Below are 25,135 nucleotides of genomic sequence, written 5' to 3'. Positions count from 1 at the left end.
CCCCCCCCCCCCCCCCCCTACAGAATCCTTATTTACGCCCCCGCTTATTCTTTATCCAATTCTCCTTTTGTCTTTATCTTTATATTATCTTTATCTCTTATTATTTTTATCCAACTCCAATATTCTCTAGTTATCCAATAATCTCATGTCTTCATCTGATATTCTCTTATTCTCTTTATCGAGTATTCTCTTATTCTCTTTATCCAATATTCTCTTATTCTCTTCATCCAATATTTACTTGTTCTATAGAATTTATTCAATATTCTATTAATTGTTTTACTCTTCAGTCTTCCTCCATTATTCTCAATCAATCGACGTGGAAGTTTCATCCTTTGTGAAATTTGTGAAATTGTGGGGAACCCATGTATATATATATTTTTTAAGTGGTAATGTTACATCGTCTATACGCAATATCCCCCCTACTGAACTCCCGAACTTTCCGACCTACTGCAATATCGGACCTACGCCAGCTGTTTATTTTTTTGTATTATTTGAGGGATTCACCGACAAAGGGTCAAACGACAAAGGGTCAAACGACACAGGGTAAAACGACACAGGGTCAAACGACACTGGGTCAAACGACAAAGGGTCAAAAGTGCGACAAATGGGTCAAACGACAAAAGGTCAAAATGATAAAAATATTTTTTGATTTGAATCATAGGAAACTCGCAATTTTAATCACAAAAATCCGCCAAACTTTCTTAAAGATTTAAAACTTTAGTCTGATTCTGGCTTCCATAATGGTCGGGTTGCAAGCGCGTATACAGAAATAAATCTAGGGGGGGCAAGATTTGCGCGAAGCGCAAAAATTTTTTTTGCCCCCCCCCCTAGGAGCTCCTAGGGGGGGGCACAATTCGAACTGTAAATACATAACACTTGGCTTCTTGGATATCAGGCATAAGTAAGATACTTAAAAGGCACACATACAGTCCATATAATTACCTTCTAAGCACTACTTTATCTCTCCTTCAAAAAAAACTAGCAGAAAAAAACATTGTTTCTAAAAAATCGACATTTTATTATACTTTTTTAACCTAACCCTAAATAATAATAAATAAATGGATATAATTGACCATGTGGCCATAGCGCTCGGCCCCCTAGCCTGTCCTAGCCGCTGCGCTCGGGCCAGAAAGTGTCTTACCTAACCTAACCCGTGGCCGCAGCGCTCGGCTCCCGCGCGCCTGTTCTAGGCGCAGCGCTCGGCCCAGAATGTACCTAATTCCTAACCTTAAATAATAATAAAAAATACTAACCGTCAAAATTAAAAAAAAATTTGCCCTTTTGTCGCATTTTTTGACTCTTTGTCGTTTGACCCTGTGTCGTTTGACCCTTTGTCGCGTTTTTGACCCCTTGTCGTTTGAACCTGTGTCGTTTGACCCTGTGTCGTTTGACCCTGGGTCGTTTGACCCTTTGTCGGTGAATCATTCAAGGGTTAGGAATTAGGTTAAGACAATTTCTGGGCCGAGCGCATGCGGCTAGGACAGGCTAGGGGGCCGAGCGCCGCGGCTAGGACAGGCTAGGGGGCCGGGCGCTGCGGCCACATGTCCATATCGCAGCTGTAAAACCACGTGCTAGTAGGTCGGATGTGTTGTATAGCGGATTTGGCGTAGGTCAGAAGTGCAGTATAGCGGATATTTAAGTAATGAGTTTAAAAGTCGTCTTTGAGATCACCAAATTTAATAATAAAACATTAATGAATAGATAAATTCGATACATAATTCGCGTAAATTAGGTTTAATAAATATTTAGCACTATCTATAAGTGTATCGAAATTTATAAACAAAACCAGAAACAACTTGCTTTTCACTATAATTTCACCGAGAATTCATTTAGAGTAATTTTGTTGTTATATCTCTGGAGATAGATAGATATTCTACCAAGTACTCATAGATAGATAGATACAATCCTGGCCGACGACTGGCCGGTACGGACGGCCGGGAATACTAGTCGGGTCGGTTCGGCGGCAGTCCGGCCGAACCTGAGATCAGCTGACGAATCCTAACTGTCGAAAGATAAACATATCAATTGCAAAATGTAGCTGTTGATTTCTGCAGTGAAAAACAAACATGCAGTAATATACATACATCAGTCATTAAAACGTAACATTTTTTAATGATTTTTCGAAGAAAATCTGTAGATTAAATACAAATCTTTTTAGTATCAATTCTAGATTTTCTTTTTCAGACTGCAGTGCAGTGTTTAGGAAAATGTCGTTAACCCTACGTGTCCGGTACCCAGCCGGTCAGGGGGTTCTTAAAGATATAAACCCTACAGACACAATTCAGAAACTTATTACACAGAGGTACATTTTTTAGTTGAATAATGGATAATCCGTATTAAAATTAAGATTTAATCTTGAGGATAGGGGGTGGGGTCAGGGGCGGATACAGGATTTAAGTTCGAGGGGGGCAAGAAAATTTGTTTGACTTAAAAGACTCAAAAAGAGTCACAATTAATGACTAATGACCAAAAAACTAGATTTTTAGCTTCTCACACATTATAGTTTATTAAGACAGATATTTTTCCTGTTTTGTTCTAGGCTTTCTTTCCCTTAAGTATACTATTGAGAAGCCAGTGGCGCAACTAGGGGGGGGGCGAACCGAGTTTCGCCCCCCCCCTCAGCATTTTTCGCCCCCCCCTCGCCCCCCCCTCGACCCTGACACTATTTACTATAATTTTTGTTTTTTGGCGCAGTTTAAACAAATCTGGTCTACTATATTTGAAAAAAAAAAATTTTAATTATTATTAAAACAATTTTCTGTATAAAAATTATTATTATATTTCAACTTTTATATCATGATTCATGGTTAAATCCATAGTTGTGTGACTCAAGCTGTTCAGGGTCAAGGAATACATATATTTGTGTACACACAGTATACCTATACTCTTCGTAATTCAAAGTTCAAACTCAACTCAGTACGAAGCGAGTGCAACAGTGTCCGTGACCGTAGCAAACACTAAACAGAACTAAAAACTAAAAATATTATTTTAATTTATGATGAAATAGTGTAAGTTTTATTCTTTGAAGTTTCATTTGATTGTCAATACATTATTTTTTTTACATTTTCAAGTTCAACTTATTATTTTTTTAAATACAAATACANGGGTTAGGTTAAGTTAAGATACTTTCTGTAAGACCCATGTATAAAATTGATAGGAGGGGGGGATGGGGGGTCCAAAAATCGTTCTCTAGGGCGGACCTGGATAACTTGTTAACCCCCTCCCACCCAATGGAACCTTTCGGAGGCCGCCCTGATCCTTGAAAGCATGTAAAGCGTACTAGGCTTTCGGGTCGAGCTTCGGGAACATCTTCAACTTTAACTTTGGGCCGGATCAGTTCAGCCATTTTGACATTTATTGGATTCAAACAAACAAACAAGCAAAGTAAATATATAACATGCTAGGTTTTCAGGACGCTAGCGCCCATCTTCTATTTTAATTGTGAACATTTTCTCTTAGTATACATTGTAAAACAAATTAACAAAAAAAGTTCACTTATTTTATAAAAAAAAAATCGTGAATTTTGAAAATGTAACGAAAGACAAATTAGTGGTAGCTACTTTTATTAAATTTTTGTCATCCATAGACCTTCCTTGGGGTCATGTGAGGTCCCACACAAAATAGTGATCATATATTTCCCATGTTTCTTGGAGCACCCTGTAGTTTAGTAAATAATAAGTAAAATAACTGATAAGTGATTACTACCTGCAAATTCTAATTTTCTAATCCCTATCGTTGCAACGTAATGTCGTAGACCTTGGATATTTCATGCTATGAATTTTGTTAGATTAAATAGTTGAAATAGTAAAGATTTAAGTCATCAGATAGCAAAGAGATTTTACAAAATTAGATCTTGTGACTAGTTTTCAGTTCCTTTATCCTATTTCATGAAAATAAAAAGTATAATTTTTCACGAATTAATTCATCCTGTTTTTAGTTTTGATGTTTTGGGAATAGAGAACTCAAATAGTGATCACTTAAAGATATTGTCAGGTCAAGTATTTTTGAAAAGCAGCAGAAGTGTACACTTGACAAATTAACACCTCCGATCCCCAATGCCCCCCCCCCAAAAATCGAAAAAAATTTTATTTATATTTAATTGTTTTACAACCAATTCAGAAAAATGGATTATGTAAGGACAAATCCAGATTTTATCATAACAAAATACAGTTTTTTAGAGATCTAGACTGTAAACAGGACTATTAAAAAACGTCCCCCCACCACCACTAAGCCAGCGAATTTTCTAATACAGTCGCCTTCGTTATACATCAATACTATGTAGACGACTTTATATTTAAATTTTAACAGCAGAAACACTTAAACATTGAAACAAAGAGAAGTTGTCAATTAACAGCTTCACTTTGTTTACTTGTAAACTTGGAATTTAAAAATGCTTGTTAGAATTGATATTATTATTAATAAAAGTCGTCTTCATCGTATTGATATAATCGCCGACCACTGTATATTCACGTCTGTATAAAATAAATATAACTTTTCATTGTACAATATTGAATATATTTTGTTTAGGATTTCCCCCCAAACCTCTTGATATATCAGACCGCCAGATATCTATAGGTAATAAAATATCTTAAATTTAAACAAATATTTTTCTTAATTAAAGGAATTGAGTCTTTGTCACATACTTAAATAAATTTTATAATAACTATATCTTTGCAACCTAAATTGTGAAAACCTCTGGCTCGATATTCTAAACCTAGATTATTTAATCCAACAGAATTCAATGTTTTCAAATATCTCACGTCTAAGACATTTGAATGCAAAGATATAGGGATTAAAATATTTAAGTTTGCAGTAAAGACTCAATTCCTGTGAAGATTGGTTTAACTGAAGAATATTAGATTGATATAATTGCAGAATTGATTAAATTAAGAACTACTAGATTTATTATTAAAAACCTTAGATCGAGTAAATTAACATTTGCAAGATTACTTATTTTTTAGAAATACATTTTATTTTTAAATACTAAATAATACCAAAAACACCAATAAAAAATTGATTTGATTGAAAAATATCTAACGTACTTATTTAATAAAAAAAAATAAAAGATTGACACTTAGATAAAAAAAATTTAGCAGATTAATTTGATTAAAGATTGTCAAACTTTTTAATCAGGTTAGTTTTTGGTCTTAGAATATCTAAAATATTTGATTTAATTAAAAGTGAAAAAATTATTAATGTCAGTAAATACGAATGTTGTTAGGAAAACAAAAAGAAAATGAATCTGCGTAAATTTGAAAATTATAATCTAGGTTCTACAGAAATCAAATCCGGAGATACATTAATATATCAGGTACCTAGAGATACATTAATATGTCAGGTACCTAGAGATACATAAATATATTAGGTACCTAGAGATACATAAATATATCAGGTACCTAAAGATACATTAATATATCAGGTACCTAGAGATACATTAATATATCAGGTACCTAGAGGTACATAAATATATCAGGTACCTAGAGATACATTGATATGCCAGGTACCTAGAGATACATTAATATGCCAGGTACCTAGAGATACATGAATATATCAGGTACCTAGAGATACATTAATATCCCAGGTACCTAGAGATACATTAATATATCAGGTACCTAGAGATACATAAATATATCAGGTACCTAGAGATACATTGATATATCATGTACCTAGAGATACATTAATATATCAGGTACTTAGAGATACATTAATATATCAGGTACCTAGAGATACATAAATATATCAGGTACCTAGAGATACATTGATATATCATGTACCTAGAGATACATTAATATATCAGGTACCTAGAGATACATTAATATATCAGGTACCTAGTGATACATTGATATATCAGGTACTTAGAGATACATTAATATATCAGGTACCTAGAGATGCATTAATACATCAGGTACCTAGATATACATATATATATCAGGTACCTAGAGATGCATTAATATGCCAGGTACCTAGAGATACATTAATATATCAGGTACTTAGAGATACATTAATATATCAGGTACCTAGAGATACATAAATATATCAGGTACCTAGAGATACATTGATATATCAGGTACTTAGAGATAATTATTAAAGGGACTGTAATGGTCCTCATTCGCCTGTAAAGAAATTTGGTCAGAGATCAGAACTTTTGAGTGGAATATCTTTAATCTTGAACGCTTGATCTCGATATTCAATGTGTTTACTTTAAAACTGGAGACTAAATGTTTTATCTCTTTGTTCATGTTGTTTCTGCAGGGTATGACCAAAGCAGGATATTAAATTAATCCGTATACCTGAACAAGAAGGAGATTAATGCTTAAACCCAAGATTCAAACAAAAGCTCTGACATCTGGCCGAAATATTTTGGGCACAATATGGCCCGCGGGGTATTATGGAAGTATTGTTAAAATCTAGCTGTTACATTGCTAATGTAATTTAATTAATTAATCTATTTATTTATTTTTGAGTGAGGAAAAACTTTAACTGGGAGGGGGTGGGGGGGTAGGAAGATATGTTTTTATAATTGAGTTGTATTTAAGTTTGATAAACCTGGGATAGGGACAGGAGATACTGTAGTTCAACCGACAAAAGAGAAGGAACCTCAATCCAATGGAATGGTTTTTGGGTAAATTTTTTTCTCCTTCAGTTTCGCTTCTTCGTTGTTTATATATCCTTGTACATTTTGTTAACATCCTAAATATTTTAATTGATTTTTTGGTCACTCTTTGCAGTTCTATAATCATTTCTTTGGAGTTCTTTAATTTCTCATGTTAAAATTTGTTCTTTCCTAACTTTACCGAAATATTTGAATTGTTAATATTGTTTTTTTCCTTTATAGCCTTCGTATAATTATTCAAAATTTATACATTTATGTATTTCTTCACAGTGGTTCTGCATCAGCGGTTGGTGGGACAAAGCATAGTGGGCCAACTCCGGATGAGGGACGTAAACGACTAAAAGCGGACTCAGATGTAGAACTTAAAAGGTATCACTAACATTGTTTAATTCAGCAATAATAACAATATGATGGTATAATGGCTATATGGATACATAATGATAAAACATTGTATTTGATTTTTAGACAAGTTGTGCCAGCCGATAACAGCTGTCTGTTCACTTCCATTAACTTCTGTATGTCCGGGGAGGTAGGTTTAATTATGCCAGGGGAGATAGGATTAATTATGTCCGGGGAGGTAGGTTTAATTATGTCCGGGGAGGTAGGTTTAATTATGTCCGGGGAGATAGGATTAATTATGTCCAGGGAGTTAGGATTAATTATGTCCGGGGAGTTAGGATTAATCATGTCTGGGAGATAGGATTAATATGCCCAGGGAGATAGGATTAATTATGTCCGGGGAGATAGGATTAATCATGTCTGGGGAGATAGGATTAATTATGCCCGGGGAGATAGGATTAATTATGTCTAGGGAGATAGGATTAATTATGTCCGGGAGATAGGATTAATATGTCCAGGGAGATAGGATTAATTATGTCCGGGAGATAGGATTAATTATGTCCAGTTTCAAAATAAAAATTTGGGCTGTCAAATGGACATAAGGGAAAAGAACTCAGATTATGAGATGGAAAAAAGATAATTTGCAAATATTAACAATATCCTTTTTTTTGAGCTTACTTATAGATTTAATAATTTTTTTTTTGCTTATTAAGCTTCAATTATTAATCAATAGAAGCACTTACGTTAACACGTGTAGATTCTAGATGTTCAATTCGAAAAGTTATAATTTCAGAGTAGAAAAACTCTATTGTATTCCGACGCTGACGTTGAACTTTTAAAGGTTGTGAAGAGTGAGCATTCTGTGTTTATGAGAGAGATTATTGCTACAACAGTTGCTGGAGACCCTGAAAAATATTCAGAACCGTTCCTAGGACAAACTAATGAAAGGTCGTCGTCTGAAGGTTCCATATTGGGTTCCATCTCAGATCTTTATTCTTGCATTTCCTATTTTAAACCCTTTATTATTTTTATATATATTTATATTTCTTTCTTGGGATGTATACAGTAACTGATTATTCTGTCACTTGCAGCCATACTCATTATTAATACCTAGAGTAATTACCAAGAAAGAAAAGGATATTAAATTATATTTTCGTTTATATAAGGGTATGCATTCTGTCGAAGAGTAAACTATGTCTTAAAAAATATAAGATTANCAATACTATACAGTATACAGTTAATCCATAATAAACACTCTTCAATATAATAAAAAAAAAAGATTTTTCAATTTTGAGATGAAGTCCAAAACCTACACGAAAAACGAATGGAATGAGTCAAACTATTTCATTTATATTTTTAGAATCACAAACATATGAATTGAATTGCATTTTCTAGTTTCCAAGCTTAAAAGTAAGTTACAAGTAAAAGTAAAACTGTAGCTTAGTAAGACAACATTTTGCAATACTAAAGTGTATTTAATGTTGTTTCAAAGCAAATAGCTTTACTATTAAGATATTAAATCCCAGGTTTTTAAGTGAAATGAGTCTGTTTACACTGCACAATTGCTGTGTATAATGTTCATTGGACTATTAAAAGTCATAACTTGAGTCTTAAAGTCGTCTTCCTAAATTCCAAAGTTTTCCGGTTCTCAATATATAAAAGAAGACTTTTCACAGATGAAACCCAGTGAAACCCATTAAACTGTGAAATAGAAAGACGACTGTTACACTCAAGTTATGACTTTAAATGCTGCTCTCTACAATAAAGACAGTAATACTGGTCAAACAATTTGCTTTTTTAACAACATCAAATGCACATAAAATTTCTCAAATATTAAAATGTTGTCATCCTTTTTCACGGTTTTTTGGTCTCCCCGTAGATCTTGTTGTTTGATTGGTCAAACAAAAATCTGTCCAAAACTTAGTTTTTGACCAAGGTAACAAGGCAAGGAAAGTTAATTGCTGTTGCGTATTCTCTGCTTACATATTGAAACCAGTTCTTTCTGAGCGGTGTTTGTAAACAAGAATAAATGCATCAGTGATTTCTAGTATCCGAGGAAGATAAAAGCATTTATTTTTGATAATTTTGATAATTTTGATAATTTTGATAATTCACATAATAGTTTCCCATGACCAGAATATTTAATTGATTTTTTATGTGAGAATGGATCCCATGTCAGGCTGCGACATCCGTCTTGTGTTAACTTTACCGCCCAGAAACAGTTCACCGCAGTACTAAAAATGCGTAACCTCTGAAATAACACAACATTTTAGAAGTACAAACATAAGAAGAAAACAAACAAATCTGTTTGTTCAGATACTGTGCTTGGATCCAGGGGAAGGATGCTTGGGGTGGAGGAATAGAACTACAGATACTAGCAGGAAACCGGTTCTCTTAGATTCAAACACGTTCCCTTTAAAGGGACAGTGCTGAAAAATATTTTTAACTTAGTCTGCTACAGCCTCAACATTTGATCGTTTTTGATATTTGTTCAAAATATTTTGTGGTAAATGATTTTAAGCTTTGAAACAGCAAAGTCAATATTTTGCTCTTCATTTTTGTACCTTTTTTAAACTGACTTATTTTCAAACCCCACTACGTGGTTGGTTGAGGGAGTATAAATTATTTCTCAGCTTTTCTAAAAATTGTCTCAACGAAAATTTACTCTAATTATTTTAGATTTAAGCACTATTAACGGAAATAAAAAAAAACATTTTTAAAATAAATTTAAATAATTAAAAACATTTTCTTTTTTGTTTATCTTGAACTACCGTGTCCCGTTAGAATACTTCCAAGTTCAGATTGTTGTCGTTGACACCAAGTCAGGTAAACTAGATTTTGAAAAAATTAATTTCTATCAATTTTTTTTTTTTTGAAAATGGATTACGCATGTAACATTCCTTCTAATGGATCATCCTTAATAGGAGTTTAATTTTTAAGTCGTTCTTAAATAAATTCTTGGAAAAAAAGTTTCTCTGAAAAATAAATTTTGAGTTTTCTTGTCAGTATTCAGTGTATCAGTGTATATTTGAGATGTTATATTAGAATAAAAATAAACATTCCTGTTATGAGCTTAACTTCTATATATAACTATTTTGGGATTAGGCTCAGCTTACTGTTTGTAGTCGGAAAATAATTCACAATGTTGCTCCACACAAATTTTTTGAAACTTTGCAATACAATTTTGTATTTTGATAAAGAAATAACATTTATGAAGTCACACGAGTGGTCTAAAAAAAATATCAGAAAATAACATTTTATATGTTAATTTTTTCTTTTACAGGTTGTCTCACCAAGTTTGGAGAAACTGGGAACTTTTCACAGGAAATTTTAAATTAATCTGATTTAAAAGGATTGTTCATGAATTTTAAACTGGGGTAGGGGTAGGAAAAGACACTACAACTGGCTTTGGTTTTGAATATTTTTCCTTTTCAGATTGTAACGCATGGTGCCTATTAAATTATAATTTTTTGAAGATTTGTATCATCGGTCACATTTCGATAAGTCTTTTTCTAAATTTTTTCTGTAAAAATATTGAAAATTAAAATTTACAGATGATGATACTAATCTATGACGGAATCCATTATGATGCTCTCTACCTTCCTTCCTCACAGAGCAAACGATCTGTATTTAATACCTCGGAGAATAGGTTGGTGTAAAATATGTGTACATAACACAAGAAAATACCTTGGAGAATAGGTAGGTGTACAATATGTGTACATAATGCAAGAAAACACCTCGGAGAATAGGTTGGTGTACAATATGTGTACATAATACAAGAAAATACCTTGGAGAATAGGTTGGTGTACAATATGTGTACATAATACAAGAAAATACCTCGGGGAATAGGTAGGTGTACAATATGTGTACATAATGCAAGAAAACACCTCGGAGAGTAGGTTGGTGTACAATATGTGTACATAATACAAGAAAATACCTCGGAGAATAGGTTGGTGTACAATATGTGTACATAATACAAGAAAATACCTCGGAGAATAGGTTGGTGTACAATATGTGTACATAATGCAAGAAAATACCTCGGAGAATAGGTAGGTGTACAATAAGTGTACATAATACAAGAAAATAACTCGGAGAATAGGTAGGTGTACAATATGTGTACATAATGCAAGAGAATAACTTGGAGAATAAGTAGGTGTACAATATGTGTACATAATGCAAGAAAATAACTCGGAGAATAGGTTGGTGTAAAAGATGTGTACATAATGCAAGAAAATAACTCGGAGAATAGGTTGGTGTACAATATGTGTACATAATGCAAGAAAATGGTAGGTGTACACTATGTGTACATAATGCAAGAACAAATGGGTTAAAAGTCATACCACGTCAAATGTTTTCATGCCTAAAATTTATTTTTGATCTAAATACTAGATTTATTTCAGTATTCTTGAGAGTGCTCTGAAACTAGCTGAGAAGGAGAAAATGCTTGATATTATATTTGATCTAAAAATGATATTTATTTTAGTATTCTTGAGAGTACTCTGAAACTAGCAGAGAAGGAAAAAATGCTTGATATTATATTGGATCTAAAAATGATATTTATTTTAGCATTCTTGAGAGTGCTCTGAAACTAGCTGAGAAGGAGAAACTGGCACACAACTACACTGATACTGCGGGGTTCACTCTCAAGTAGGCTTATTAAACAAATTCATGTCTTTTAATTAAATAAAACCGATCTTGGGTTCTTTTTCATCCCATAACCAAAAATTTCAAAACCTCTCAAAGCATTTATGCATGTAGGATGTACAATTCATGGCTTCATGTTGGAAACGTAAACGTTTCAGTTTGTGTCTAGAGTTGAAAACATCTGCAGCAAACCTTTGATCGACCGTGATATGTTTCAGAAAAAAACGTTTGATCCTTGATGAAAAAAAAATTATTTTTTATTTTCATCTATGATTTCCTATTACAAAATATATTAGAATAATTGTACACGTTAATATCCACTATCCAGTTCTTCTCTGGCAGTGGCAAGTTATTCCATGAGGTGTCAAAGATTTTCAGGAATCTAAATCTGTTCCAATTAACTAATCTCCTTGAAATGCTTCCGTTATATTTTCTCAAAGGAACTATAATACCAGAAACTTTGATTTTCTACTTCCTTTATCTTTGCAACCAAATGTCGTAGACTTTAAATATTTAAATGACTCTGTGAAAGGTTTACACCATCAGATTGCAATAACATCCCATCAGTATTCAGCATTGACAGAAAATACACTGAGGCGGGTTAAACAAAAATGATATTTATTAAAATTTATTGATTAAATGTTTGTAATTATTCAGGTGTCTGGTATGCGGTCATAGAATGATGGGAGAAAAAGAGGCTCAATCTCATGCCCAGTCTACCAAGCACACTAATTTCTCAGAAATTTAGGCTTAGTTTGCAGCATCAACATATAATGATGATATTAAAACGCACAAAGATCTTCTTAAGCTTCTGGCAATGTATAAATTGGAATTGGAAAATTTTTTGTGGTGAATTTGAGCACACCTTGAATTCGGACTTATCCTTAAAACATTCCTTTGAGCTGTTGATAATACTGCTGCTTTTTTTATATACTTGGTTGGTTTACTTTCATCTCTCATCCTTTGGATCTCAATTCTTAAAGATTTTGTCTTTGCTAAGTTCTTTTACTTTTGGAAAGATAAACTTCCCAGCAAGTTTTTTGTATACTTATTTTAATCCATTGTACATGATTTAAAATATAAAATGAAAAGGGGGAAAGATAAAAAATGATTTCTGAATAACTGTGTATTTTTATTGAAGAACCCACAGGCGAAAATGTCATTAAAAAATATGGTATTTCAATATTTGCTTATAATCAAAACACCTTTTACTTCTTCAATTAAGCTTTGTTTACCATTCCTACTTATCAATTTGATTATTTTGCAAAAAAAAGGTATGTTAAATTCTAGTTCATTTGTTTACAATTATTCTTTTGGCTTAGAACAAAGAATTTGGATTTGTCAGCCTTTTTTCAATGCTATGACTGAATGTAATAACGATTGAAAAATGTTTTTGATATTACAGATTATCATGTCAAGATACAAGAAAACTGCAAGTATAGGTTAGTGTCATTTTTCAAATATTAATTAACAAAAATTTTGATTTTTTTATGGATACTTATAATGTTTTTAGCCGAAGTTCAGCTATTCGATGAGAACCCTATTTATGAGTAAGTTTTTATCTTAATCATCATATTCATCATAATAATTTAATTAACATTATTATTATTATTATTTTATGATTATTGTTTCAGTGGTAGACCTAGATTAGATGAGCATATAACTAAAGCTGAATCTGCTCAATACAGAGTTCTTCAGGCATTCTTTCATTAAATAATTAATCAATTTATCATGTAATCAATTCATCAATTAAAAATCTTTCGCAATGGATTAATTTGGCAATCTCATTTTTCATTTCTGAGACCTGAGATAAAAAAAAATATTTTACCTTTTTCTCTGAAATATATGTTTTAATTGAATTTGGCCCATTTTAATCAATTTATTTTGAATTGTTTTGATTGATTGTTTATTCAGTACCCGGGGGACTTCCTTTGTAAATTCACAGCTACAGGAGAAGAGGTAAACCTTCACAACTTATTTGAGGACCGAATTTAATGAATTTGAGCTAGGTCAGTGAACTACCTACTGCTGGTTCAAAGTTTAATCATCTATTTAAAGTTAAAGATTTATGAGGATTTGAATCGGTGTAAACAGGTTTGAACCGGCGGTAGGTAGTTAAGCAATCTCTCCAATTCATCAAATTGGGTCCGGAAGATAAAATGGAAACTAATTGTTTAAGCCTGTGTCAGTCTGAAAATATAATCTTCAAACCCCACGCCACTAGTCAGAAGGTTTAGATCAAATTCATAGTTTAAAACATCTGAAGTCTTTGACATAGGTTTGCAAAGATTTAAAAATCAGAGTTTGTTGCAAAAAGACTCAATTTCTTTTTAAAAATTTCTTCTTCTCAATAGCTCTTCAATAAGATAAGTAATGATCGACAACAATTTGGATTTCAATCTTTTGAAAGGAATTAGGTCTTTGCCAAGAACTCTCATATTATAATCCCTATATTTTTTCAACCCAACGGTGCAGACCTTTGATATTACAGACTATAAATTCTGTTGGGAAAATAATTTAAGTTTGAGATATCAAAGGTTTATCCCATCAGGTTGCAAAGATGAAGGGATTAGAAAACTTCAGTTCAATTCCTTTCTTTAATTTGACTTGCATTATGCACTTTTAAAATTTCTATTTTAATGTTTAAAATCTTCTAATGTGGAATATATTTTTAATTGAAACAAATTTTAAAAAACTACCTCACCCCGTAACAGTCATTTTTAAACAAAAACAATCTTTAAAAAAGTTTTTATCTTCTTCAAAATTTAGATCTTACAAAACTTACAGTTTTCCTGTAAAGAATAAGAATAAAGAATCACCTAAATACTGCATTTTGTCCAACTTGATTCGATCAAAATATACCTTTAACAACAATTATATGTTGGTTTACTGATTTATCTTGTCGTCAGATCTAGCTTAGTATGAAATATCTATGTTCTTCGACACCTATCTGCAAAGCTATAGAGATAAGAATACAGGGATGTATATCTTAAAGAAAAATAAATAATATTTTGGAAAATAAGTATCAAAAAGGATGAAAAATCTTGCCTTTTAAAGTCCATTTTTTTCTGAGATCTTTAATTATTCTTAAAAATTCTTAAAAATTTATATATATATATAGTTCCTTTCTTATAGACTCTGAATAATACACGTGGGGTCATAATTTGAATATTCAATATTTAAATTTGATGCTAATAAAGTTCTTAAATTTTATAATTTTATTAACTCAATTTAAAAACTTATTTTCTTTTGACGCAGTTCTCGTATTTAAAGCTCTTAAACAAACTTAAAAATTGGAAAATGAATGAGTGAAACCTAGTTTAAGAAACAAATTGAAAATTAAATTTAAAAGAATTCAGTGTGCTCAGCATCAATTTTCACCTATAGTTTGATTTATTGAGTTTACTTGTATGGTAAGCAAGGGTGGAGTAAGGAATGTGGATACTTTAAAAGTAACTTCACTACAGGGTTAATTAAATTTTCTCATTTTCAAAATCGATCTCGAATTTTATCATGATTTTTCTATATATTATGTCAATTATTTTTTAGGGTTTTTAATCGATGAATTTGGAAAAATGAATGATTTTTATTGGAAAATTAATAAATTTTTGGTTAAAAAGTATTAACAAATTGAAAAATCTTGCCATTTGATGTCAAATGTTTCGTCTTTTTTTCACTCAGATTTTCAAAAATCATTAATTTTCAAATTTTTTAAAAATACACACCCTGGTACATACCAATTACATGTTTATGTACTGAATCTATTAAGAATATTTTAGCTGATGTTCTCTATGCATTACGTACATATTCCAGGTACTGTGCTGTACTGTACATATTCCAGGTACTTTACTGTACTTTTAACATATTCCATGTGCTGTAATGTACATATTACAATTAACAGTTGCTATACTGTACATATTCCAGGTGCTATACTGTACATATTCCAGAATACAAGTGCTGCACCGTACATATCCCAAGTACTGTACTGTACATATTCCAAGTGCTGTAACGTACATATTCCAGGTGCTGTACTGTAAATATTACAGGTGTTGTGCCGTACATATTCCAGGTGCTGTACTGTGTACATTCCAGGTGCTTTACCGTACATATTACAGGTGCTGTACTCTACATATTCCAGGTGCTGTACTGTACATGGTGTGACAAGATAATCAATACTAAGAGTAGTAGAGTCAGTGAACATCTACGAAGTATTAAACATCTGGAGAATAAGGTTAATTTTACATTTAAAAGTTTTTACCTCCTCCTCCGGTTCTTTTATTCTTTCAATTCCCTTTGATTCAAAATAATGCCTTCACTAAAATGTCCGAAAAAAAGAAGGTTTACGACACAAGTATTTTCATTCTTTTTAGTTAGAGCAGGGATGATCTACCACTAAATCTTCTCCTGCTCTAGTATATCTTTAAGATTAGTCGGAGTAGGGAGGATCTACCACTAAATCTTCTCCTGCTCTAGCATATCTTTAAGATTAGTCGGAGCAGGGAGGATCTACCACTATATCTTCTCCTGCTCTAGTATTTCTTTAAGATTAGTCGGAGCAGGGAGGATCTACCACTATATCTTCTCCTTCTCTAGTATATATGTTTAGTTGGAGCAGGGTTGATCTACCACTTTATCTTTTCCTGCTCTAGTATATCTTTATGTTTAGTTGGAGCAGGGTGGATCTACCACTATATCTTCTCCTGCTCTAGTATATATATTTAGTTGGAGCAGGGTGGATCTACCACTTTATCTTCTCCTGCTTTAGTATATATATTTAGTTGGAGCATGGTGGATCTACCACTATATCTTCTCCTGCTCTAGTATATATGTTTAGTTGGAGCAGGGTGGATCTGCCACTATATCTTCTCCTGCTCTAGTATTTCTCTATGTTTAGTTGGAGCAGGGTGGATCTGCCACTATATCTTCTCCTGCTCTAGTATATATATTTAGTTGGAGCAGGGTGGATCTGCCACTATATCTTCTCCTGCTCTAGTATATCTTAATGTTTAGTTGGAGCAGGGTGGATCTACCACTATATCTTGTCCTGCTTTAGTATATATATTTAGTTGGAGCAGGGTGGATCTGCCACTATATCTTCTCCTGCTCTAGTTCCTTTGATTAAACCCACTGAGATGGTTATGTGTGATCTGCCAGGAACAGAACAGAGAGGTTAAACAATATTCTCTTGTTATAAACCAGTCTAGGTTCAGAGGTGTATTCAGGGGAGCTATGGGGGCTCCCCCCCTGGAATATTAAAATTTATGGTTTGAGAGGTTTTTGTGCCCCAATGGGTGGGAGATTTTCAAGAAAACTCTACCAGTTTGGATTAAAAATGACGATTGTTTATATTTATTCATGAACGAACATCTGAAGTTGCTGCCAATTTCATCTCATTCTAACTGATTAGATAGTATAATGCATATAACGTTCTCTTGTTTATTATTGTTAGCATCAAGTTGTTTTTACTGTACTGCATTCTTGGCATGCTTCATCAAAGAGACCATTAGGGTAATTTTGGTCTTATTCATGGTATTTAATTGTATAGATAAAATACCATCAACTAAATAAACAGAAAAATGGGTCAAAGCATGAATACCTCTTTTAACTTTTATCCATAATATGTAATGCATGCATGTAAGAATTTTCCGTGTGTTAACTAATTAGCTTGGAAACCAAGCTTTGCCTGGAGTTCTTCTATAAAAATCACCACCTTCAGTTTGAAATATCCAACCAGACCAAAAACATTCCCGTAGATTTACCCAAATCAAAAATTCAAGCGAATCTTTCAAGGGGGTCATGAGTTATGATTGGCCATCCAAACTAACCATACAGAGATTACTACTTTATATTTATTTAGATGATAAGTCCAGCGTTTGAAATTTTCTATTTTACTTATTACAAATGTGAAGGGGAGAGAGTGCTTGTTAAAAACAGTCGAAAATTAATTGGATTTGTGAGACAGCTTTATTTATAACATGTCAAGTCAGTCAGTTAGTTTTCAGAAATTGAATTAGAAAAATAAAAAGAAAGTTATTAAATGTATAGAATCTAGATAAAGTTATTTAAAAAGAGAAAAATTAAATCTTATTTTATTCCCTGAATTGTTCAAAATAGATTTTTTTTAACGTTTCTTTGTTGAATTTTTGTTTTTTTTTTTGGAAAATTAAATAACATTTGAGGGGAAAGTATCTAGCAGAATAGTAAAAGTTTTATTGAGTTTTTTTTTACATAAGGAAGAAATGAAAGAATGTTAAATATTTTCATTTTATTCTAGGAGTACTTGACCCTCCTATATTGATAGATGAGTATCCGTCAGATCTCGAGGATGATCACCAAACGTCAACTATCAAGTGTAAATACTGTCCAAGGGTAAGCTGGTTAACGTACAACTGTACAACGAAGTATTCCTATCCGTATTAGAATATTATTAGTCTTATTTTGAGTTCTCGTTCAAAATCCGTCAAAAAGTTCAAAAAAGCAAATCAAAAAAATATCAAATAGCAAATTCCAAAAATCTTCATGTAATGTAAGAATAGGGTGTCTAAAGTTAAGGTTTACTGAATATTAGCCAGGACCTCTAATTTACCAAGGGAAGCGAGATACAAGTTGTGGTAAGTTTAAAGATTTAATACAAAGAGGAATACAATAAATATACAACTGGAACTTTATGGAGTAGGAATACAAAGAGATTCTAATTTACCACGGGAAGCAAGATACAAGTTGTAGTAAGTTTAAAGATTTAACACAAAGAGGAATAATATACAACTGGAACTTTATGGAGTAGGAATACAAAGAGATTCTAATTTACCACGGGAAGCAAGATACAAGTTGTAGTAAGTTTAAAGATTTAACACAAAGAGGAATACAAAAAATATACTACTGGAATTTTATGGAGTAGGAATACAAAGAGATTCTAATTTACCAAGGGAAGCGAGATACAAGTTGTAGTAAGTTTAGAGATTTAATACAAAGAGGAATACAAGAAATATACAACTGGAATCTTATGGAGTAGGAATACAAAGAGATTCTAATTTACCAAGGGAAGCGAGATACAAGTTGTAGTAAGTTTAAAGATTTTATACAAAGAGGAATACAATAAATATATAACTGGAACTTTATGGAGTAGGAATACAAAGAGATTCTAATTTACCACGGGAAGCGAGATACAAGTTGTAGTAAGTTAAAAAATTTAATACTAAGAGGAATACAAGAAATATACAACTGGAATTGTATGGAGTAGGAATACAAAGAGATTCATGTGACATTTTATGATAAATAAGAATATATCAAGATAAAGCTAAAGTTGGATGGAGCAGAATTATGCAAAAAATTACTTCTGAAAGTCGGAAATACAAAAATATAAAGCTGACATTTTTTAGAGTAGGAATACAAAGAGATTAATATAAAACTTCATAATGTGGTAAGATTACAAAAAGATTCAGTTGGAATTTAATAAAACTGAAGAGCTGAAACAAGAAAAAGGCTATTGTAGCTTTGAATTTTTTATATGTAAGACTTAACAAAAGTAGAATTAAATATTCAACCCAGATATATTTTAGAACGGCATAGAAAAAATTATTATTATTTTAACAATAATCTTCATATTTTCTTCAATATTTGACCATTATTTAGGTAGAGATTACAAATCCTTTAGAAGCTGTCAATCATGTTGATTCTAAACTGCACGCAGACCACAAACAGAGAATTATTAAAGGAACACACAACAATGTTTTCATAGTTAAAGAGAATGTTCGCGAAAAATGGACGAACCATGATAAAAGTACAAATAAAATGTTTTTATGATTTTTTAGTCATTTTATATTGCAATTTGTCTGGTATACTATTTATTTGAATCTCTAACCGTAACACGTTTATTAACAGTAGTACATAAAGAAGAGTAAAGAAATTAAGTCTTTTCCACAAACTCTGATTTTATTCCTATATCTTTACAACCCAATGTCGTAGGCCTTAGATATTTCAAACTATGAATTCTGATTAGATCAAATAATCTATGTTTGAAATATTAAAGGTTAATACAATCTGATTTGCAAAGACATAGGGGCTAGATAATTTACGTTTGTGGCATTGTATTAATATTTTGCATATGTTCAATCAGAACTTAAAACTATTGAAAAGAACGAAGTATATGTAAACTTCAATGCAACGAATTAAGTTTGTTGCTCTCAAGTTTATGCGTAAAATTAAAACCGGGGGAGCCACGAGGTTACAAAGTTGAACCAGTTATTTTGCATAAATTTGACCTTTTCAATATTTCTATAATTATAATTAAAAAGTTAAAACTTGTTGTTTTGATTAGAAGGTAGAGTTGTTAAAAAACCTCCTCCTCCTTTACTGATACTTGAAGATGAGTAAGTATTTAATACATCTTTTTTTAAATGAATCATTAAAAATTATAAATTTGTATTGTTCTACAGTGAATGTGAAGAAGTAGATTTCTACAAAATCCGTGGAATTTGTGCTCTACTTTCTGATCTACCAATATCTACCACTAGGTATTCTACTTTACTACATATTTCTACAACTAGGTACTTCTATCGACTTATCTACCTCAGATCTACCAATATTTGGCTCTAAAAGGGACTGTAGGCATAATTTCAAGTGACATTTCATGCAAAGAATTCCATACCAGATTCACATCGGTACCCTTTAAACCTATGACGGATAATTTTGTATTTATCTAGATAAAAGTTCGAGAATCAAGCAGGGGCAGATACAGGATTTAAGTGAGGGGTATGGGATAATCTCACTTCTATCTGTTGCGCCTATAAGGAGAAAATTGTTAAAGACGTCTACCTAATAACTTAGCGGCCATACAAATTGAGAAAATTGCAACATACAACGTAGACCGTAAAAAAATCGATTTAATTTCAAACAAATCATTTAGATATTACAACCTATAGTCATCGATTATCTTTCGCCACATTTGTATATAGTTTATATTTTATAATATTTCATTTTTTAGAAAACGTTTTCAACTGATTTCGAAAATTGTTATTGGTGTGCGGCATTCTTAGATAGCTGCGCAAGCGGCAAGAAAAACAAACAAATTAATTTTAAAAAATTATAAAATATAAACTATATACAAATGTGGCGAAGGATAATCGATGACTATAGGTTGTAATATCTGAATGATTTGTTTGAAATTAAATTGATTTTTTCACGGTCTAAGTCGTAAGTTGCAATTTTCTCAATTTGTATGGCCGCTAAGTTATTCGGTATGAGACGTCTTTAACAATTTTCTCCTTATAGACGCAACAGAAGTAAGATAATGAGCGATCAAAAGCGCTTTTTTATCGCATTAAGCCTATACCCCCTTTTATTTTTCGCGAACACTTCCTTTAATTTACTTTTAGTTAAAATCACTTTTTAGAACTGGAGTAACTGATCTGGAATTTATCTGTGCTGATGGGAATCTTTACTTTTATAAGGTACCCTTTAGATTCTGGACTTTCTAGTAAATAATGAGAATATATTTTTTAAAGGTAATAATACAACTTTTTTGGCAGTCGATTCATTAAATATAACTAGCTATAATCTGTGTATTATCTGTTGTTATACCTTTTATGTTTTACCAATCTAAAATCTGCTTATTAGCTAGTACCCAAATAGATTATCAAGTACAATCGGTGGCAACAAAGAAATTGACCAATTATACACGACGTCACAACTGTCAAATATAACATTTGTTGACATGTTTTCTAAGATTAAATAAAAAAGTGTAAAAACAGAAAATAAAGAACACATATTCTTGCACATATTGCACTTGTGAAATAATAGTACAGCTGTATTTTTCATCATATCTTTCATTTTATTATGTGTTATCTATCTTTAATCTTACTATCTCTTATCTATTATCTATCTATAATCTTAGTATTTATCATATATTATCCATCATCTACTATCTATAGTCTTTTTTCCTATAATCGTGTATATCTATCTATTATATTTTATCTATCAGGCTGTGTTAGCTCATTATAGTAGTTTCTTCAAGGCATGCTTTTCACAACCTTCTTATAAAAGGTTAGATAACAAAAATGTTTTGTAATTTTCATCATTATTTTCGCTTAACTTGTTATTGTTATTTCTATTTTTATTGTTACCGTTATTGTTGCTGTTATTGTTAATGATATGTTACTGTTTAAGTTATTGTTATTGTTACTGTTATTGTTATTATTATTGTTGCTGTTATTGTTAATGATACTGTTACTGTTTAAGTTATTGTTATTGTTATTTTTATCGTTGATGTTATTGTTATTGCTATTTTTCACTATTATTACTAAATGATAACTGTAATTTTTGTTATTTAGGGATTTATTTACCGTTTTTCTGCCTGATATTCGAACTAGAGTATTGAAGGGAACACTTCAATATTTGTTGGGCGCTACTGTAGTTTTTAAATCTAGGAAACTAAACATTTATTTATTAATTTGATGTATTTTCTTTAAAAAAACAGTATTGACGTGTTAAAGTGGCCTTGAAGGGTCAAAAATGATTAAACTTCCAGGAGTTTAAAACTGTTAAGTTTATTAAACTTTACAATATCTTCATCTTAAAAAAAATATAAAAAATGTCACAAAACTATTGTTACAAAACCTTCGTTTTAAAATTGTATTTAAATTCCTTTGATTTATAAATAATTTTCTAATTTAGTTATTTTCTTCCTTTCTATGTGTTGTATCTGTATCAATGATATATTTACACTAAAGAGTTATGAAGGGGTGTCATGACAGATAATTATAAAACCTATATCCTTAGAAACAATATTTCTTACAAAAATATTAAACATTTCTGGTGAAAATATAAACTTGGTAGTAGATATTTCTTTTATCAATATCATTTTCTTTAGTCAGGTCCCTCCCTAGCCGATACCTGCTCAGAGTATCTTAAAGGAATGTATATCCAGTTTTTTGACTGAGATTATGGCATACATTTCGACATCGAATAGAGCCAAATTAGGGGTTATATAACGATTATAATCCACTCTATCCAGTTTACCAATACATGATATTAAACCATATCATTATCCACTCTATCCAGTTTACTAATACATGATATTAAACCATATCATTATCCACTCTATCCAGTTTACTAATACATGATATTAAAACACTAACAGTCTTAAATATATTAAGGTTATATAAATGTATGAGTTGTTCAGAAGTGAGATGCATGAATTCCGGGATGCATTTAGTTTGCTAGAATTAGGTAAAAAACTGATTATTGTCTATTGTCCCATGATCCTGATCTAAGAAGTCGGATTTGGGCACTAGCTATATACAGTGAGAACCAGAAAACTCTGGAATAGTAAAATTTTTAATGTCGTATTACTATTTCAAAGTTTTCTGGTTTTCACTATATGATACAGGATTTCAATCGAATTAAGGAAATGTTCTAATTTTACAGCAATGGGAACTGGACATTATTTTTGTGCAATCAATGAAGACTTTTAACGTTTACTATTGTCCTACATTTGTGTGTAAAGGTTCCCAGTCCCCATGTTTTATTAGTTCCACATTTGCTTTAATTTTATTAATTTTAGATTCAGTTTGCACAGCAGACATGCTTCGATTTGAATCTGTTATAGGTTAGTTTATATGTATATATATTTATATTTATTAATTAACTTAAGCTCATCTTTCCCTCTCTTGATCGTTCCAAATATTATTGAAAAGTAATGAAAGTAAGTCTTGAATTTTGATTTTAAAAATCCTTAAGGCAGAACTGAGGATTCGGAAACGCACGATTTAGCCCCCTGGATCCTGGATCCTGGATTCTGATTTGGATCTGAAACCTCTTTTTGTGCGAATCCAGGATCCAGGATCATGGGTCTGATCAGAACTGAAATAAATGATCTATTTGAACTTCTTCTCAAAGTAGTTTTTTTTCATTGCCTTGTCAAATAAAAAAACTTATATTCGAACCACCTTTCTTAGGCTAATAATAATGTTAGAGCTTTAAACCCATTTTAAACATTTGGGTATTTGAAATGATTTTTTATTTCTTTCATCAATAAAATTTTTATCCCAGAAGAAATACGCAGAAAAAAACCTTTATATTACTCAAATTTTTGGAAATACTCGACTTTTATTTTAGGGCCTAGTCCTTTATCCTCTAAGAGCCCTGCTAAGAAGTTGAAAAGACCCGAGGTTAAGTCTCAAACCTACCCTCAACCTCAACCTCAGAAAAGAGTTAAATTAGAAGAAAATCATATCAGCAAGGAACAGTCGAGTCTAACAGGTAAAAGGGAGGGTTAATTTTTTTTATAAATGATCAATATCGGATTTTCTGATAAACTGATAAACTTTGCATAAGAATTTATTCATTTCAAATTCCAAAATGATTTTTCTGTGTTGTTTTGTATACAAAATTGAGGCAGACATAAATTTAAAGTTTTGTTAAAATGGAAAACTTTTCTCAAATTTTGTTTATTTTGAAAAATGTAAACAGGCTATCTAAGATTTAAAACCATTTTCTAGTTTTATCAGAATTTAAAAAAGAATAATTTTATTTTTGTAGATAGTACAGAAGAAGAAGAAGTGGAGGAAATAGAAGCAAACTCTGAAAATGATTGCCAAGGAATGATTCATGAAAGCCTTGACTTAATGCAAGGTTTAGAAGGAGATGTGGATGAGAAGGCTATGGATGAGGATAGGAAGAATATGGATGAGGATGTTGATGGCCTGATTGAGGATGGGGAGGGTCTGGATGATGATGAGGATGATGAGGATTACAATGATTGTGTGGAATACACTGGGGATTCTTTACTAGTTATAGGAGAGGAGGAGGAGGAAAGAAGTATGGTGAAAGAGGAGGGAATAGATGACGATGAGGAGGAGAAGGAGAAAGGAGAAGAAATGGTGCGGAAGGAGGGAGAAGTAGAGAAAAATGAGAAAGGGGAACCGGAGAAGAAGGAAACTAAAATGAATAAAATTAGATCTAAAAATGATAATGATATGATGTAAAATAAGAAACAAAAATAAAGAAGACCAAGGAACTATAGCACTGTGTATTTCCACCTGCCAAACCGGGACCTCCTCATAAGTATCTCTGATTTAAATATGCAGTTTATTTCTGATTTAATAATAAAGCTCAAATGTATATTATGTCAGCTATAGCCGGCCAAACGGCTGGACCGAATGGGCTAAAATTTTTTGAAGGAACCCTTGAACATAGGCAATCAAAAATTGGAAATTTAATTTTCAAAGGGAGTGACCGGCTTTGTAAGTTAGTTGAACTGAGTATGCAGTGTTGTGGAAAACTTCTTTCGGATTCATTTAAGACATATTAAACTTTTTAAAGATCTGTAAATCCTGAGTTTGAGCGCAAATTCTACGTTCAAAAACTCCTACTTTGGGGGTGGTGGATACGTTTTCAGAATTAGTTTTTTTTTTAATATTAAATTTTTAAAACCTAAATTTTCTTTTTCAATAATCGATTTTATTTCAAATTCCACGTGTAACGCCGGGCACTTCAGCTAGTTGTTTCTAGAACTACAAAATGCATTTATTTGAATTTTTT

At 31.8% G+C, this 25,135-nt stretch overlaps 2 protein-coding genes across 2 annotated transcripts; both read left to right on the top strand.

Annotated features, from left to right (window-relative positions):
• The first annotated feature begins 2,184 nt into the window (after window positions 1-2,184).
• LOC111715683 (ubiquitin thioesterase OTU1) lies at window positions 2,185-12,982 on the top strand. The gene is made up of 14 exons (XM_023491045.1): window positions 2,185-2,302; window positions 3,938-3,993; window positions 4,528-4,575; window positions 5,271-5,311; window positions 6,537-6,622; window positions 6,884-6,982; window positions 7,079-7,142; window positions 7,794-7,900; window positions 9,269-9,333; window positions 9,737-9,778; window positions 10,236-10,276; window positions 10,507-10,601; window positions 11,519-11,599; window positions 12,254-12,982. Exons 1-14 carry the CDS (start codon window positions 2,208-2,210, stop codon window positions 12,342-12,344), a joined length of 1,011 nt encoding a protein of 336 aa, XP_023346813.1. The 5' UTR covers window positions 2,185-2,207; the 3' UTR covers window positions 12,345-12,982.
• Window positions 12,983-13,003: 21 nt separating this feature from the next.
• Window positions 13,004-24,720, top strand: LOC111715673 (uncharacterized). Its single transcript, XM_023491034.1, has 17 exons — window positions 13,004-13,038; window positions 13,110-13,146; window positions 13,231-13,294; window positions 13,511-13,555; window positions 15,735-15,827; window positions 16,663-16,765; window positions 17,871-17,965; window positions 19,229-19,310; window positions 19,914-19,965; window positions 20,032-20,109; window positions 20,988-21,045; window positions 21,576-21,637; window positions 21,925-22,020; window positions 22,776-22,822; window positions 23,157-23,201; window positions 23,711-23,854; window positions 24,134-24,720. Exons 1-17 carry the CDS (start codon window positions 13,008-13,010, stop codon window positions 24,577-24,579), a joined length of 1,578 nt encoding a protein of 525 aa, XP_023346802.1. The 5' UTR covers window positions 13,004-13,007; the 3' UTR covers window positions 24,580-24,720.
• Window positions 24,721-25,135: the final 415 nt, after the last annotated feature.

Source organism: Eurytemora carolleeae, unplaced genomic scaffold (genome assembly GCF_000591075.1).
Source record: "Eurytemora carolleeae unplaced genomic scaffold, Eaff_2.0 scaffold14, whole genome shotgun sequence".
In the NCBI taxonomy this organism is placed as follows: domain Eukaryota; kingdom Metazoa; phylum Arthropoda; class Copepoda; order Calanoida; family Temoridae; genus Eurytemora; species Eurytemora carolleeae.
This window is presented reverse-complemented; position numbering and strand designations above follow the sequence as displayed.

Coding starts and splice junctions, on each gene's coding strand:
- LOC111715683 (XM_023491045.1), top strand. CDS start 2,208: ATGTCGTTAACCCTACGTGTCCGGTACCCAGCCGGTCAGGGGGTTCTT. Junction 6,623..6,883: donor TCCAATGGAATGGTTTTTGG/GTAAATTTTTTT, acceptor ATTTCTTCACAG/TGGTTCTGCATCAGCGGTTG. Junction 9,779..10,235: donor TGTCGTTGACACCAAGTCAG/GTAAACTAGATT, acceptor TTTCTTTTACAG/GTTGTCTCACCAAGTTTGGA.
- LOC111715673 (XM_023491034.1), top strand. CDS start 13,008: ATGTCAAGATACAAGAAAACTGCAAGTATAG. Junction 17,966..19,228: donor AGTGTAAATACTGTCCAAGG/GTAAGCTGGTTA, acceptor ACCATTATTTAG/GTAGAGATTACAAATCCTTT. Junction 22,021..22,775: donor ACTGTAGTTTTTAAATCTAG/GAAACTAAACAT, acceptor TGAGTTGTTCAG/AAGTGAGATGCATGAATTCC.